The 15,446-nt window shown below is 43.0% G+C and overlaps 1 protein-coding gene and 1 pseudogene across 1 annotated transcript; both read right to left on the bottom strand.

The window, feature by feature from the left end:
• The window catches only part of LOC111092874, a 58,823-nt pseudogene that overhangs the window by 15,190 nt on the left and 28,187 nt on the right, over window positions 1-15,446 (bottom strand).
• LOC119866345 (olfactory receptor 8S1-like) lies at window positions 4,971-5,975 on the bottom strand. Its single transcript, XM_038577889.1, has one exon. The coding sequence runs from the start codon at window positions 5,973-5,975 to the stop codon at window positions 4,971-4,973; it is 1,005 nt and encodes a 334-aa protein (XP_038433817.1).

Raw genomic sequence — 15,446 nt, 5'->3', positions numbered from 1 at the left:
AATTTCTTCCAAATTTCTTCTTGTGATTGCATTCTAGTTTCAAAGCATTGTGGTCTGAAAATATGCAGGGGACAATCCCAGTATTTTGGTATCAGTTAAGACCTGATTTGTGCCCTAGTATGTGGTCTATTCTGGAGAAAGTTCCATGTGCACTTGAGAAGAATGTGTATTCAGTTGTGTTTGAATGTAAAGTTCTGTAAATATCTGTGAAATCCATCTGGTCCAGTGTATCATTTAAAGCTCTTGTTTCTTTGGAGATGTTGTGCTTAGAAGATCTGTCATTTACAGAAAGCACCGTGTTGAAGTCTCCCAGTATAAGTGTATTATTATCTAAGTATGTCTTTACTTTGGTTATTAATTGATTGATATACTTGGCAGCTCCCACATTAGGAGCATAAATATTCATGATTGTTAGTTCTTCTTGTTGGATAGACCCTTTAAGTGTGATATAGTGTCCCTTTTCATTGTTACTACAGTGTTTGGGATAAACTTTAATTTACCTGATATGAGGATGGCTACTCCAGGTTTCTTTTGAGGACCATTTGAATGGTAAATGATTCTGCAACCTTTCATTTTCATGCTGGAGGTGTCCTTAGGTCTAAAATGAGTCTCTTGTAGACAGCAAATAGATGGGTCTTGCTTTTTTATACAGTCCAAAACCGTGCATCTTGTGATAGAATCATTTAGCCCATTCACACTCAGAGTAACTATTGAAAGATATGAATTTAGTGTCGTTGTAATACCTACTCAGTCCCTGTTTTGTGGATTATTTCTTTGGGCTTCCTCTTTCTTTTACAGAATCCTCTTAATATTTCTTGCAGAGCTGGTTTGGTGGTCACATATTCTTTCAGTGTCTGCCTATCTTGCAAGCTATTTATCTCTCCTTCTATTCTGAATGAAAGCCTTGCTGGATAAAATATTCTTGGCTGCATGTTCTTCTCATTTAGGACCCTGAATATATCCTGCCAGCCCTTTCTGCCCTGCCAGGTCTCTGTGGAGAGGGCTGTTGTTAATCTAATATTTCTCCCCATATAAGTTACAGATCTCTTGTCTCTTGCTGCTTTAAGGATTTTCTCTTTATCTTTGGAATTTGCAAGTTTCACTATTAAATGTCGGGGTGTTGAATGGTTTTTATTGATTTCAGGGGGAATCTCTCTATCTCCTGGATCTGAATGCCTATTTCCCTCCTCAAGTTAGGGAAGTTCTCAGCTATGATTTGTTCAAATACACTTTCTGGTCCTCTGTCCCTTTCAGCGCCCTCTGGAACCCCAATTAAAAGTAGATTTTTCCTTCTGAGGCTGTCATTTATTTCCCTTAACCTTTCCTCATGATCTTTTAATTGTTTTTCTTTTTCCTCAGCTTCCTTCCTTGCCATCAACTTGTCTTCTATGTCACTTCCTCTTTCTTCTACCTCATTAACCCTCATCATTAGGACATCTAGTTTGGATTGCATCTCCATTAATTGATTTTTAATTTTGGCCTGATTAGATCTAAATTCTGCAGTCATGAAGTCTCTTGAATCTTTTATGCTTTTTTCAGAGCTATCAGTAGATTTATAATTGTGCTTCTGAATTGGCTTTCTGACATTCAATTGTAATCCAAATTCTGTAACTCTGTGGGAGAGAGGACTGTTTCTGATTCTTTCTTTTGTGGTGAGTTCTTCTTTCTAGTCATTTTGCTTCATGCAGAGTGGCTAAAAACGAGTTGTAATGGAAAAAGGATGAAAAAAAAGAGAGAAAAACAAACAAACAAAAAAAAGGAAGGGTATCCTCTGATTCTACATATTGTAAGTCCCTTGACTTCCCTGGAGCTTTCCAGCGTTGCTCGGTCAAGAACTTGCTCTTCCCCTGTCCTTCCAGTTTGTCTTCTGGGGGAGGGGCCTGCTGTGCTGATTCTCAGGTGTGTGCACCTGGAGGAGATGCCCGTCCCCCGCCAGGTGCTGGGCTCAGTGGGGGTTGTTTACCCCGTGAGGCCCCTGCTCCCTGGCAGCCCTGCTCCCTCCCAGGCACAAGGTGACACCAGGAGGAACAACAGTGGTGGTGGCCAGCTCTCCAGCCCTGGAGTCAGCTCCCGTGGGAACTACCACAGCTCCCAGTCCACACTGGCCAGGATGCTCCCGGGCGGGGGCACTGACCTGCACAGCTCAAGGGTGCTCGGTGGCAGGAGCGTCCTTGATGTTCTGTGTCCTCCTGGCCTCCACCTGTCCTAAGGGGAGTGCAGGATTCTGGGCTGAATCTACTGGAACCTTGGGTTCCGGGGCCTGCACTGCTGGAATCACGCTCCCAGGGCGCGCAGCCTCCTCTGCCCGGAGCCGCTGCCCGAGCTGTTCCTGGGCCTGCTGGCACACACTGCAGCCCTTTAGGGAGCTTGGCAGCGTGGTGTGGTGCACTCTCCCCTGGGGATCAGGTCCTCTGTTAGTGCCCCCGGGAGCCTGAGGGCATCCCCGCCCCTCCTGGGATCCTGCTCGAGCTCCCTGCAGGCGCCTTTCCGTTGGGAAGATTGGTAAAGCTCCTTCTTCTCCAGGATTGAGCCTTCCTGCCCTGGAGGCTCCCATTGTCCCCCTTAGCCTGGCTCCTCGTGGGGGGCCTTCCCACACTGGATTCTTTTTTATTTTTTCTGACTTCCTTCCATGTTAGAAGCATGAACTCGTCTCTCTGTAGCATTCCAGCTGTTCTCTCTTTAAAACTCAGGCCGCATTCGTAGGTTTTCAGAATGATTTGAAAATTATCTATGTAAGTGGTGGGGACAGGTAACTTGGGGACCCTACTTTTCCACCAACTTGCCCCGCCCCCAATAGTCGGCCTTTCTTAATGTAATTTATACTCCTTGAAATTCTTTTAGATGGCTGAATAGTATCTTCTTTACCCATTCATCAGTCAATTGCCTTTTGGCCTCTTTCTATAATTTGGCATATATTGATGCTGCTGCTATAGACATCAGGATGAGTGTGTCCCTTTAAATCAATATTGTGTATTGTTTGTGTAAATACCTGGTAGTGCAATTGCTAGAGTGTAGGGTAGTTTTATTTTTAACTTTTGTTTTGGAAAATGTTTATTTATTTGAGAGAGAGAGAGAGAGTCGGGGGCATCCCAAGCAGACTACAGGTGAGTGGGGAATCTGAAGTGGATCTTCATTCATCTCAAGACCCTGAGATCAGGACCTGAGCCAAACTGAAGAGTCAGATGCTCAACTGACTGTGCCACCCAGCTGCCCCATTCTTAACTTTCAGAGGAACTTCCATACTGTTTTCCAGTTGGCTGTACCAGTTTATATCCCCACCAACAGTGCAAGAAGGTTCTCCTTTCTCCCCTCCTTGCCAACACCTGTTGTTTCCTGTGTTAATTTTAGCCATTCTGACAGATGTGAGGACATATCTCACTGTGATTTTTGACTTGTGTTGCCCTGATGAGTGATGTTGAACAACTTTCCATGTGTCTTTTAGCTATCTGAATGTTTACTTTGGAAAAGATCTGTTCATGTCCTCTGCTCATTTCTTAACTGGATTATTCGTTTTTTTGGTATTGAGTTTGACAAGTTCATTATAGATTTTGGATACTAATTTATCAGATATAGGTCATTGCAAATATTTTCTCCCATTGTGAAGGTTGCCTTTTAGTTTGTTGATTGTTTCCCTTGCTGTGCTGAAGCTTTTTATCTTGATGACGTCCCAATAGTTCATTTTTGCTTTTGTTTCCCTTGCCTCTGGAGACATGTCTAGCAAGAAGTTGCTGTGGCCGAGGTCAGAGAGGTTGCTGCCTGTGTTTTCTTCTAGGATTTTGATGGTTTCCTGTCTCATGCTTAAGTCTTTCATCACTTTTGAATTTGTGTATGATGTAGGAAAGTGGTGCAGTTTCATTCTTCTGCATGTTACTGTCCAGTTTTCCCAACACCATTGGTTGAAGACACTGTCTTTTTCCCCATTGGATATTCACCGTTCTTTATTGAAGATTGGTTGACCATATAGTTGTAGGTCCATTAATGGGTTTTATTCTGCTCCATTGGCCTATGTGTCTGTTTTTGTACCAGTACCAACTGTCTTATGACTACAGCTTTGAAATATAGCTTGATGTCTAGAATTGTGATGCGGCCAGCTTTGCTTTTCTTTTTCAAGATTGCTTTGGCTATGTGCAGTCTTATCTGGTTCCATAAAAATTTTAGGATTGCTTGTTCTACCTCTGTGAGATATGCTAGGAGTGTTTGGATAGGGATTGCATTAAATGTGTAGATTGTTTTCAGTAGTACGGACATTTTGACAATATTTGTTCTTCTAATCCAAGAGCATTGAATGTTTTTCCATTTCTTTGTGTCCTCTTAAATTTCTTTCATAAGTGTTCAATAGTTTTCAGAGTACGGATCCTTTACTTCTTTGGTTAGGTTTATTCCTAGGTATCCTATGGTTTTTAACACATCAACATAAAGTTTGGATTGTTTTGTTGACATAGGATTTTTTCTATTTACCAATGCTTTATTTAAAAACATACTAGAAGTTGGGATTTGCAAATGTTAACTTTTTTTTTTAAAGATTTTATTTATTTATTCATAGAGGCACAGAGAGAGAATGAGAGGCAGAGACACAGGCAGGAGGAGAAGCAGGCTCCATGCAGAGAGCCCGACGTGGGACTCGATCCAGGGTCTCCAGGACCACACCCTGGGCTGCAGGCGGTGTCAAACCGCTGTGCCACCGGGGCTGCCCCAAATGTTAACTTTTGTTTAATAATGTCTCCCTCGTTTTTAGTTCTTTGTGCAACACCTCATCAGTTGCTGAATCACCTGAAATGATCATCGAATCTTTTCAACCTAATTATTTTGGTGTCTTATCCAAATGTTTTGTGGAAAATTGTCTCCGCATTCCCTTCCAACCAATGGAGCACAGACTTTCCAATAAGGAGCCCTAGTCAAGAACTATCAGCTTGGAGTAATAGTCAAGCTATACTTGAACAAACTCAGGAATCTTTCTTCCAAATAGTGTGTCACTGTGTGTGGGAGAAGGTGGGAACAAAAAAAGAAATGCAAAGGAACCCAGTCTTTGTAACCATGTGTCTGTCACTACTTAAGAGATATTTTCCCAGTGTCCTTCTCACAGCTGCCGTCACCTCTTTATTCTTTAGGCTGTAGATGAGGGGATTCAGCAAGGGTGTTACAGCACTGTACTGCAAGGACAGGAGCAAATCCAGGGAGGAACCAGTTGTGGGCATAAGGTAGCGAATCAAACCTGAGCCAAAAAATAGGGTCACTGCAATGAGGTGGGAGGAGCAGGTGGAGAAAGTCTTGCTTCTGCCTGAGGTGGAGCTGATGCTCAGGATGGTGGAGACGATACGGGCATAGGAGAAGAAGATTGGGAGGAAGGTCCCAAGGCCATGCAGTAAGGTGGAGCAGATCAAGATGTCAACATTGATGGAAATATCTGAGCAAGAGAGAGGGAAGAGGGAGGGCAGTTCGCAGGTGTAGTGCTGTATGGTTTGGCCCTCACAGAAGTCCAGGTTAATAGCCAAGAGCACAATGACAAATGCATTGAGACAGGCCAGACCCCATGAGATCAACACTAGCTTCACACAGAACTGGGTGCTCATCACCTGGCCATAGAGCAGTGGGTGGCAGATGGCAGCATAGCGGTCATAGGCCATCACTGAGAGCAGAAAGGCTTCGGTCCCTGCAGTGATAAACACAAAGAACACCTGGGTGAGGCAGCCCTCCACTGAGATGGTTCTCTTCTCAGACAGAAGGTCCTTCAGGAGCTTGGGCACAGTGACAGAAGAGAAGCAGAGGTCTAGGAAGGACAGGTTACTCAGGAAGAAGTACATGGGAGTGTGGAGGCGGGAATCAGCCCTGATCACCAGCAGCATCATCAGGTTCCCCATCACAGTCAGGAGGTAGATCCCCAGGAAGAACACAAAGAGCAGAGCTTCGATGTAGGGGTCGTCGGACAGCCCAAGGAGAATGAACTCCGTGATGGTGCTGTGGTTCCTCCAGGCCATTTGTGGAGGGGGTTTCCCTGGAGTAATAGAGAAATAGTGATGAGATCCCTCTCCTTCACGTCATCACTCCTCTTACCATACATGCTTCCCTGCTTCCCTATACTCTGTGCGGACATCTCAAGGCTGCCCTCACTGTCTATCGGGAAGAATTTTTATCTTGTTTGGTTATAACTGATCTGGTTCACAGTGTTTGCACAGTTCAGAGAATCTTCTTCTTCTTCCATAGGGATTTACCTGGAAAAATGAGTCTTGCTGGTTCACCTCCACATCCCTGCATTAAGATTCTATTGCAATCTTCTAGCATTTAGAAACCTAAAAATTCTAGCATGTATCTGCAGGGATCTTCTAAACCTTTCTCTTCAAATTCTGAATGATAATTTTTTTTCAATCATCCAATGTCCCCTTACCAGAGTTGCCATCCATTAGGCAAAGTAGGCGCCTATCTTACATGGCCGATGAAAAAAATACATTTCTTTTAACATCAGAAGAAAAAGTGAACATAGTACAGTCTGGATTGTATCCATTTTTAAAACTGCTTCAATAGTATAAATTATAATAATTTTTATGGAAAGGGGTCTATGAAGGCAAAAGTACCTGGGGCCATGGAAGTCATAATGTGTCACTGCTCTCTACTTCATAACAAGCATTTAAGTAAAATAAAACTCTATTAAATACACTTCTCAATGACCATCTCAATTGTTTCAAAGTAGTTCCATAAGATTGGAGAAGGAATTATTAGCCTCCGGATAAGGAAGTTTATCCCCATTTTACCTGTGAGAAGTCTCATATTAAGGGATATTTGCAACGTCATGTTACAGTAAGTAGAGGAAGAAGGAAATAAACGCCATTATTTTTCTAATTACAATGCAATTTCTAGGCTTAGTCCACATCATGAGGAACACTTTTCTTACCTGGACCTTTAAATTCTTCCTCATCTGCCCTTAAACTTTTGGCCATTATGGCTGCTTTTGATACCAGAAAAGTCTGTTTGTTTCTGTGTATTTGCTCACCTTCTCTTCTATATGTTCTCCTCTTAATTCCAGAGATGCAGACTCTCATGGGCCTTCCAATGTCACCTATAGCCCTGCTCAATTCCTTATAGCCTGACACACTTCACCCTCCTTGAACTCCCAGCTCTCTGTTCAAATCTCGGGGCCATCTGCTCTCAGGTGCCTTATGTGATGGTCTGATTCTGTGTCTGGCTCATGGGGGACACCTATCTGGGTCCCCCCCCACCCCCGATGTGAGCTCCATGAGAACAAGGCCACAATTCAACAAGCAGTCACAAACCAGCATATCTCGGGCTCTGTCCCACCCATTAGCTTCTGATTACCTCTCCAATCTCTGTCCAATTGAGGCATCTCCTGTGTTCCTCAGAGACCTCTTGACCATGCTCAGCACAATCTCATCCCTTCCTCCATGGGCCCCACAGCACTGACGCCTGGAGGCACACGGTAGACATGGCTGTCTTCCACTGTTGCCTGACACCCCACTCACAAAGATTGGAGGCCAAGCTGCTCAAATTCAAGGTTGTTATCATAAGCACAGAGCTCATCAGGTCATGCTGCTGCTATCCTCTCTCCCCTGCTCTCATACTGATAGAATCCAAGGGCTCTGTGGCCAGCATTGCAAGAGTATGCTTGTGTTCTTATTGTGGACATGTTATTCCTCTATGGCCCCCCTCTAGGGTCAGATGCAAATTTTCTTTTAAACAAAGTTTTTTGGATCCCTTTCTCCAGATTTCAGCTGTGTAACCAGGAGGAGTAGATGGTGAGCCATTTAGGTAAATGAGGATACTAAGATTCATTTTGACCCCTAACTTCTTGGACTATGTAGGGAGTCACTGTCCTATGAGAAGATTCCTTCCTCACTTGGACATTTAAAGCTAACTGATCAGTATTCTTTTTTGTCTGTCAATCCACAGTCTGATCCCACAGTAGGCTTCTGTCCTTATAGAACTATTTATCACACTGACCCAGCGAACCCTGCTTCTGACCCTTTGGGCTTTGATAGCAGTGTATGACTAGGTGCTAAGTTATATTAAGGAAAGCCTAACTTCTGATTCAATTAACAAATCCACTAGTCCCACCTCAGTCCATCTTAGCCCTGAGTCTAGGTTACCTGTGTGCCAGGACAGATGGTGAGATGTTCACTCTTATGTGCCTGCAGGATATTAGCTTTGTTCCAGTGATGGTGAGGCATAACTGGTTGGAGAAGTTACTTTTGAGAATCCTGCATGGATAAAATTGCAGATACTGCTGAGAGCAAACTCTGGGTGAATCTATGCAATCCACACAAAATGATATGATAAATGGAAGCCATTCTTTTCAAAGACTCATGTATTTCAAAATATTTATGGATATGTCTACCTTGAAAATCACTTCCTTTCTTCCACTGACACTCACAAAGGGTACCGGGCTACAGTACCCACAGGGGGTTCAAGTTGTCATCTGAAGAACACTGTAGTAGTTGTGTAGAATCCTTTTCTGTCCTGATGTAGGTTGTATTATGTATAAACAAAGACACCAGTTACTTCTCTCATGTGATTTTCAGGTTGCTCACAGAATGGAATCTTCCTCCCCATTACCAATTTTGAACAATACTTCATTTTGATGTCTGGGATTTCTTTAGTGAACAGGGACTATTCTTAGTATTTACATCCTGGGTTTATTAAGCTTTAAAATAAAACACTGCAGTCACCCTTCTGAAGGGAAGATATTGGCTTCATTTAATCCTGAGCTATACCAGACCAATGCCAGATGCAGAACATAGATCATGAGCAAGAGAGGATTGAGGGAAAGTAGGGAGACTGGTGATGGAGGGTTGGGAGTTGTTAAAGGAGGGGATTTCAGCAGTGTCTTCGATGAACACCTGCGTCATTATTTTGCCACCTGGGACACTTCACATTCATCGGACACCTGGATATTTGATCAATTTCTCTTGCAAAGCTATATGGCAGGATATCGGGTATGTATATGATTTTGTGGCTTTCAGGAGGTTAACTAAGATCAGCATCTTCTCCAATGGAGCTGCTAATATAGCAAATCACAGATTTATTTTTCAGACTTAAGGATGAAGCCCAAAGTTGAGAACAACTCTGCTGGAGCTATGATCACAAAATCTTGCCCACAGAGGAAGCCTTTGACAGCCAGTTCCGTTAAGAGAGAGTGTTTGGCGTGTGGAAAACTTACTTGCATACTGGCTGCTTAAAGCTGTCTTTGGAATGAAGAAATGCCTGAAGGTTGTGTGCAGAAGGTCAGGCTAGACAAGGTGGTTCTAGGGATCCTGTGAGCTGGTCTGTGGCATGCAGACCCTCGGTGCTAGGTGCATGGGATGAAATCTGTTTCTGGGAGAAGCGTATCAGCACTGGAAGCAGGTGGGAATTGAGACAAACTTGATCCACTTGAAGTGATTCTCAGAGCTTTTTCTGCTCTCCTCTCTCACACTATTCACAGTGTCTCACGGTGACTAGTTCTCAGGTGACTTGAATATCAAGGAAAGAAAGTCTACTGTGCTTCTACTGTTGTACTGAGCAGGCAGGAAAACAGGTGGCTCCAACAGTGTGAGCCCTATCTCTGATGCCCTCTTTTCATCCAGCTGTCAGCCTTTTTCAATGCTTTGGGATCCTGAAGCATGAGAGGATTGATGCCTAGACTTTAAGGTGTCACTGTCTTCAGGTGAGGTAGGGATGGAGAGAATGTGTCCAAGGCAGCTGGTACAAAAGCACCGTTTGGACAGAGAGAGATATAGAGCCCCACCCGGGGAGATGGTCTGCCAAGGAGTGAGGTGTTCCCACCTGTAGCTTAGGGACAAGGAATGTGTGGAGCAGGAGCCTGAGGCTTTAGGACCAATGGAAGGGATCCTGAGGTGGAGATGGAGGAGAAAACCCCCCCAGCAGAATTGAAACATTCAGAGAGCATCCCAGGCAGAAAAATAGGAGGACCACCAGAGACACAGAGAAGATATTACCATCTCCTGGCTTTTCTTGGAGGAGGCAACTGCACGTGTTCCATCCTTGCCATCAGGACCAGACACTTGGTAGGTAATCCCAATAAGAGAAGCCCTGTCACAAGCACCTCTTTACAGAGCACATAGCCTGTTCCCTTGGCTGTCAGTGAGTGAAGGAAGTTAGAATAGGGGAAGCTCTGGAAGCACTGGATCTATCAGAGCATCAGGATTATTTTCCAGAACCCCTAAATAGAGGGGTGTCATTCTGCAATGGAGGCCACTCTATGGAAGGACAGGGACAACATTTCCAAACAGCTCATATTCTGAACAACAGACATACATTTCATGAATACCTTCTCTCCTGATCTCAGGGGCAGTAGTGTGCTAGGTCTTGCTTTATGCTCGCTGTGCTTCTGAATGCTCTTCTCAGAGTGTCACTTAAGGAAGGAAGAATTGACCCGAACCAATCAAAAGGCTGCCTGTACTTCAGAAGCCATGGGGTGGTGTGGGCCCCCTGGGGAAGCTGGGCTGCTGCCCTGTAATCCCTGAAGTCCCAGCCTGAAGCTGAGCTCTGGACTCAGTAACCACAGCTTGCACTTAACTAGAAAGGTAAATGTAGTCTGAGGTACAGGAGTTGTCTCCAGGGTGATATTTCAATTTTCTGAATTAAGGCAATTATTTAAAGTCTAGGAGAGGACAGCGGGAGGCCAGAACACCTGTGCCTTCTTGCCTGTAGCCTTTTGTTTCTCTTGGGCCCTGTAAATGTCATTCCTTGAGTAAGGTTACATCAGACCTGAAATCCTGATTGCTTAATATGTGACAGTGCCTCAGCTAATGAAAATCTCACTTCTAGGAAGCTAGCAGGACTCCTTGTAATAAAGGCCATTTTAGTGTGATTTTTGGTATTTGGATGCTTTGATCCTTGGCTGGCACTGCATCTGTAAAATATGAGTGTAAGTAAGGTAAGAGGCAGTTTGGAACTTGACATGAATAGGTGAGCAGTGGAATAGCTGCTGGAGCCCTAGAGCACTTTGGCTCAGCCTGGAAGGGACAGGAAAAGGGTCTTATGTGGTGGAGGACATCTTTTGAGCCCCCAGGGAACATGGAGGAGGTCCTCTTTTATATATATATTTTATTGTGAATGATTATGCTTTATTGGAGAGACCTGCCCAACAAATGACGGCAGCCCAGTGGGCATCTTACACTTCCTACTTTGGCTAAGAAAGATCAACTGGAACCCAGGTTCCTCTGGGCAACTTTATATTCTCATCCCTCAAAAGGGTGGTGGGGGAAACTTCCAACCATTTCCTTCATGCACTTCTAGTCTGTTAGAGATCAAGCCCCTCAGATGTAACTTTTTGTTTTCCATAAAGAACATTTCTTTACATTTTTTGAGGTCTTCATTTGTTACTTGCATTCTAAGTTCTTTCAAGGCCATCAGACCAGCTTCTGTATGGATTGCCTGATGTCAGCCCCACAGAGGTCATCTTTAGCCATGATCAAGTCATCCAGGGTTACATCGTCAGCCAACATCACCCTGCTTGTGGAATCTGACAGATGTACTTCTAGTCCTTTTCGGGGCAAGGATAGTTCAATTATCCTGTCCATGAGACCTGGTCTGACAAGCACTGGATCCAAAGTTTCTGTTTGGTTTGTGACCGTGACATTTTCTTTCTCTCTCTCTCTCTCTTTTTTTTTTTTTTTGTAAAATAAATTTATTTTTTATTGGTGTTCAATTTGCCAACATATAGAATAATACCTAGCGCTCATCCCGTCAAGTGCCCACCTCAGTGCCTGTCAGTCACCCAGTCACCCCCACCCTCTGTCCACCTCCCCTTCCACCACCCCTAGTTCGTTTTCCAGAGTTAGGAGTCTCTCATGTTCTGTCTCCCTTTCTGATATTTCCCACTCATTTTTTCTCCTTTCCCCTTTATTCCCTTCCACCACTTTTTATATTCCCCAAATGAATGAGACCATATAATGTTTGTCCTTCTCCGATTGACTTATTTCACTCAGCATAATACCCTCCAGTTCCATCCCCGTCGAAGCAAATGGTGGGTATTTATCGTTTCTAATGGCTGAGTAATATTCCATTGCATACACAAACCACATCTTCTTTATCCATTCATCTTTCGATGGACACCGAGGCTACTTCCACAGTTTGGCTATTGTGGACATTGCTGCTAGAAACATCGGGGTGCAGGTGTCCTGGTATTTCATTGCATCTGTATCTTTGGGGTAAATCCCCAGCAGTGCAATTGCTGGGTCATAGGGCAGGTCTATTTTTAACTCTTTGAGGAACCTCCACACAGTTTTCCAGAGTGGCTGCAACAGTTCACATTTCCACCAACAGTGCAGGAGGGTTCCCCTTTCTCCGCATCCTCTCCAACATTTGTGGTTTCCTGCCTTGTTAATTTTCCCCATTCTCACTGGTGTGACGTGCTATCTCATTGTGGTTTTGTTTTGTATTTCCCTGATGGCAAGTGATGCAGAGCATTTTCTCATGTGCGTGTTGGCCATGTCTATGTCTTCCTCTGTGAGATTTCTGTTCATGTCTTTTGCCCATTTCATGATTGGATTGTTTGTTTCTTTGCTGTTGAGTTTAATAAGTTCTTTATAGATCTTGGAAACTAGCCCTTTATCTGATATGTCATTTGCAAATATCTTCTCCCATTCTGTAGGTTGTCTTTTAGTTTTGTGGACTGTATTCTTTGCTGTGCAAAAGCTTCGTATCTTGATGAAGTTCCAATAGTTCATTTTTGCTTTTGTTTCTCTTGCCTTCGTGGATGTATCTTGCAAGAAGTTACCTTGGCCAAGTTCAAAAAGGGTGTTGCCTGTGTTCTCCTCTAGGATATTGATGGAATCTTGTCTCACATTTAGATCTTTCATCCATTTTGAGTTTATCCTTGTGTATGTTGAAAGAGAGTGGTCTAGTTTCATTCTTCTGCATGTGGATGTCCAATTTTCCCAGCACCATTTATTGAAGAGACTGTCTTTCTTCCAGTGGATAGTCTTTCTTCTTTTATTGAATATTAGTTGACCATAAATTTGAGGGTCCACTTCTGGGTTCTCTATTCTGTTCCATTGATCTATGTGTCTGTTTTTGTGCCAGTACCACACTGTCTTGATGACCACCGCCTTGTAGTACAACCTGAAATCTGGCATTGTGATGCCCACAGCTATAGTTTTCTTTTTTAAAATTCCCCTGAAAAAAAAAATAAAATTCCCCTGGCTATTCAGAGTCTTTTCTGATTCCACACAAATCTTAAAATAATTTGTTCCAACTCTCTGAAGAGAGTCCATGGTATTTTGATAGGGATTGCATTAAATGTGTAAATTGCCCTAGGTAGCATAGATATTTTCACAATATTAATTCTTCCAATCCGTGAGCATGGAATATTTTTCCATTTCTTTGTGTCTTCCTCAATTTCTTTCAGAAGTGTTCTATAGTTTTTAGGGTATAGATCCTTTACCTCTTTGGCTAGGTTTATTCCTAGGTATCTTATGCTTTTGGGTGCAATTGTAAATGGGATTGACTCCTTAATTTCTCTTTCTTCAGTCTCATTGTTAGTGTATAGAAATGCCACTGACTTCTGTGCATTGATTTTGTATCCTGCCACCCTGCCGAATTGCTGTATGAGTTCTAGCATTCTTGGGGTTGAGTCTTTTGGGTTTTCTATGTAAAGTATAATGTCATTGGTGAAGAGGGAGAGTTTAACTTCTTCTTTGCCAATTTGAATGCATTTTATTTCTTTTTATTGTCTGATTGCTGAGGCTAGGACTGACACTGACATTTTCATGTCACCTCTCAGATCAAATCTATCCAACTGGTTCAAGAGTTCCAACACTGTTCATTGAATTTCTCTCTTACCACTGGCTCCTGAGTCACATATTTTTGTTCCAATAGTGCCAATTTCATCAATAAAGATGATGGATGATGCATGTTCTTCCATATATGGAAAAAATTCCCGAATGAGATTGGGCTGCTCCTCTAGGTACTTCTTTATAACTCCAGAGCCAGCCACTCTCAGGAAAGTGTCTGAAGTTTTGGTTTGCTACTGCTTTAGTTAATAAGGTTTTGCCTGTGCCAGTTGGACTATAGAGAATGACCCTCTTTGGGGACTTTATTTTTTTTTATTTTTATTTTTATTTATTTATTTTTTTTATTGGTGTTCAATTTACTAACATACAGAATAACACCCAGTGCCCGTCACCCATTCACTCCCACCCCCCGCCCTCCTCCCCTTCTACCACCCCTAGTTCGTTTCCCAGAGTTAGCAGTCTTTACGTTCTGTCTCCCTTTCTGATATTTCCCACACATTTCTTCTCCCTTCCCTTATTTTCCCTTTCACTATTATTTATATTCCCCAAATGAATGAGAACATATAATGTTTGTCCTTCTCCGACTGACTTACTTCACTCAGCATAATACCCTCCAGTTCCATCCACGTTGAAGCAAATGGTGGGTATTTGTCATTTCTAATAGCTGAGTAATATTCCATTGTATACATAAACCACATCTTCTTTATCCATTCATCTTTCGTTGGACACCGAGGCTCCTTCCACAGTTTGGCTATAGTGGCCATTGCTGCTAGAAACATCGGGGTGCAGGTGTCCCGGCGTTTCATTGCATTTGTATCTTTGGGGTAAATCCCCAACAGTGCAATTGCTGGGTCGTAGGGCAGGTATATTTTTAACTGTTTGAGGAACCTCCACACAGTTTTCCAGAGTGGCTGCACCAGTTCACATTCCCACCAACAGTGTAAGAGGGTTCCCTTTTCTCCGCATCCTCTCCAACATTTGTTGTTTCCTGCCTTGTTAATTTTCCCCATTCTCACTGGTGTGAGGTGGTATCTCATTGTAGTTTTGATTTGTATTTCCCTGATGGCAAGTGATGCAGAGCATTTTCTCATATGCATGTTGGCCATGTCTATGTCTTCCTCTGTGAGATTTCTGTTCATGTCTTTTGCCCATTTCATGATTGGATTGTTTGTTTCTTTGGTGTTGAGTTTAATAAGTTCTTTATAGATCTTGGAAACTAGCCCTTTATCTGATATGTCATTTGCAAATATCTTCTCCCATTCTGTAGGTTGTCTTTGAGTTTTGTTGACTGTATCCTTTGCTGTGCAAAAGCTTCTTATCTTGATGAAGTCCCAATAGTTCATTTTTGCTTTTGTTTCTTTTGCCTTTGTGGATGTATCTTGCAAGAAGTTACTATGGCCGAGTTCAAAAAGGGTGTTGCCTGTGTTCTTCTCTAGGATTTTGATGGAATCTTGTCTCACATTTAGATCTTTCATCCATTTTGAGTTTATCTTTGTGTATGGTGAAAGAGAGTGGTCTAGTTTCATTCTTCTGCATGTGGATGTCCAATTTTCCCAGCACCATTTATTGAAGAGACTGTCTTTCTTCCAATGGATAGTCTTTCCTCCTTTATCGAATATTAGTTGCCCATAAAGTTCAGGGTCCACTTCTGGATTCTCTATTCTGTTCCACTGATCTATGTGTCTGTTTTTGTGCCAGTAC

This window comes from Canis lupus, chromosome 27 (genome assembly GCF_011100685.1).
Source record: "Canis lupus familiaris isolate Mischka breed German Shepherd chromosome 27, alternate assembly UU_Cfam_GSD_1.0, whole genome shotgun sequence".
Lineage (NCBI taxonomy): Eukaryota > Metazoa > Chordata > Mammalia > Carnivora > Canidae > Canis > Canis lupus.
This window is presented reverse-complemented; position numbering and strand designations above follow the sequence as displayed.

Coding starts and splice junctions, on each gene's coding strand:
- LOC119866345 (XM_038577889.1), bottom strand. CDS start 5,975: ATGGCCTGGAGGAACCACAGCACCATCACGGAGTTCATTCTCCTTGGG.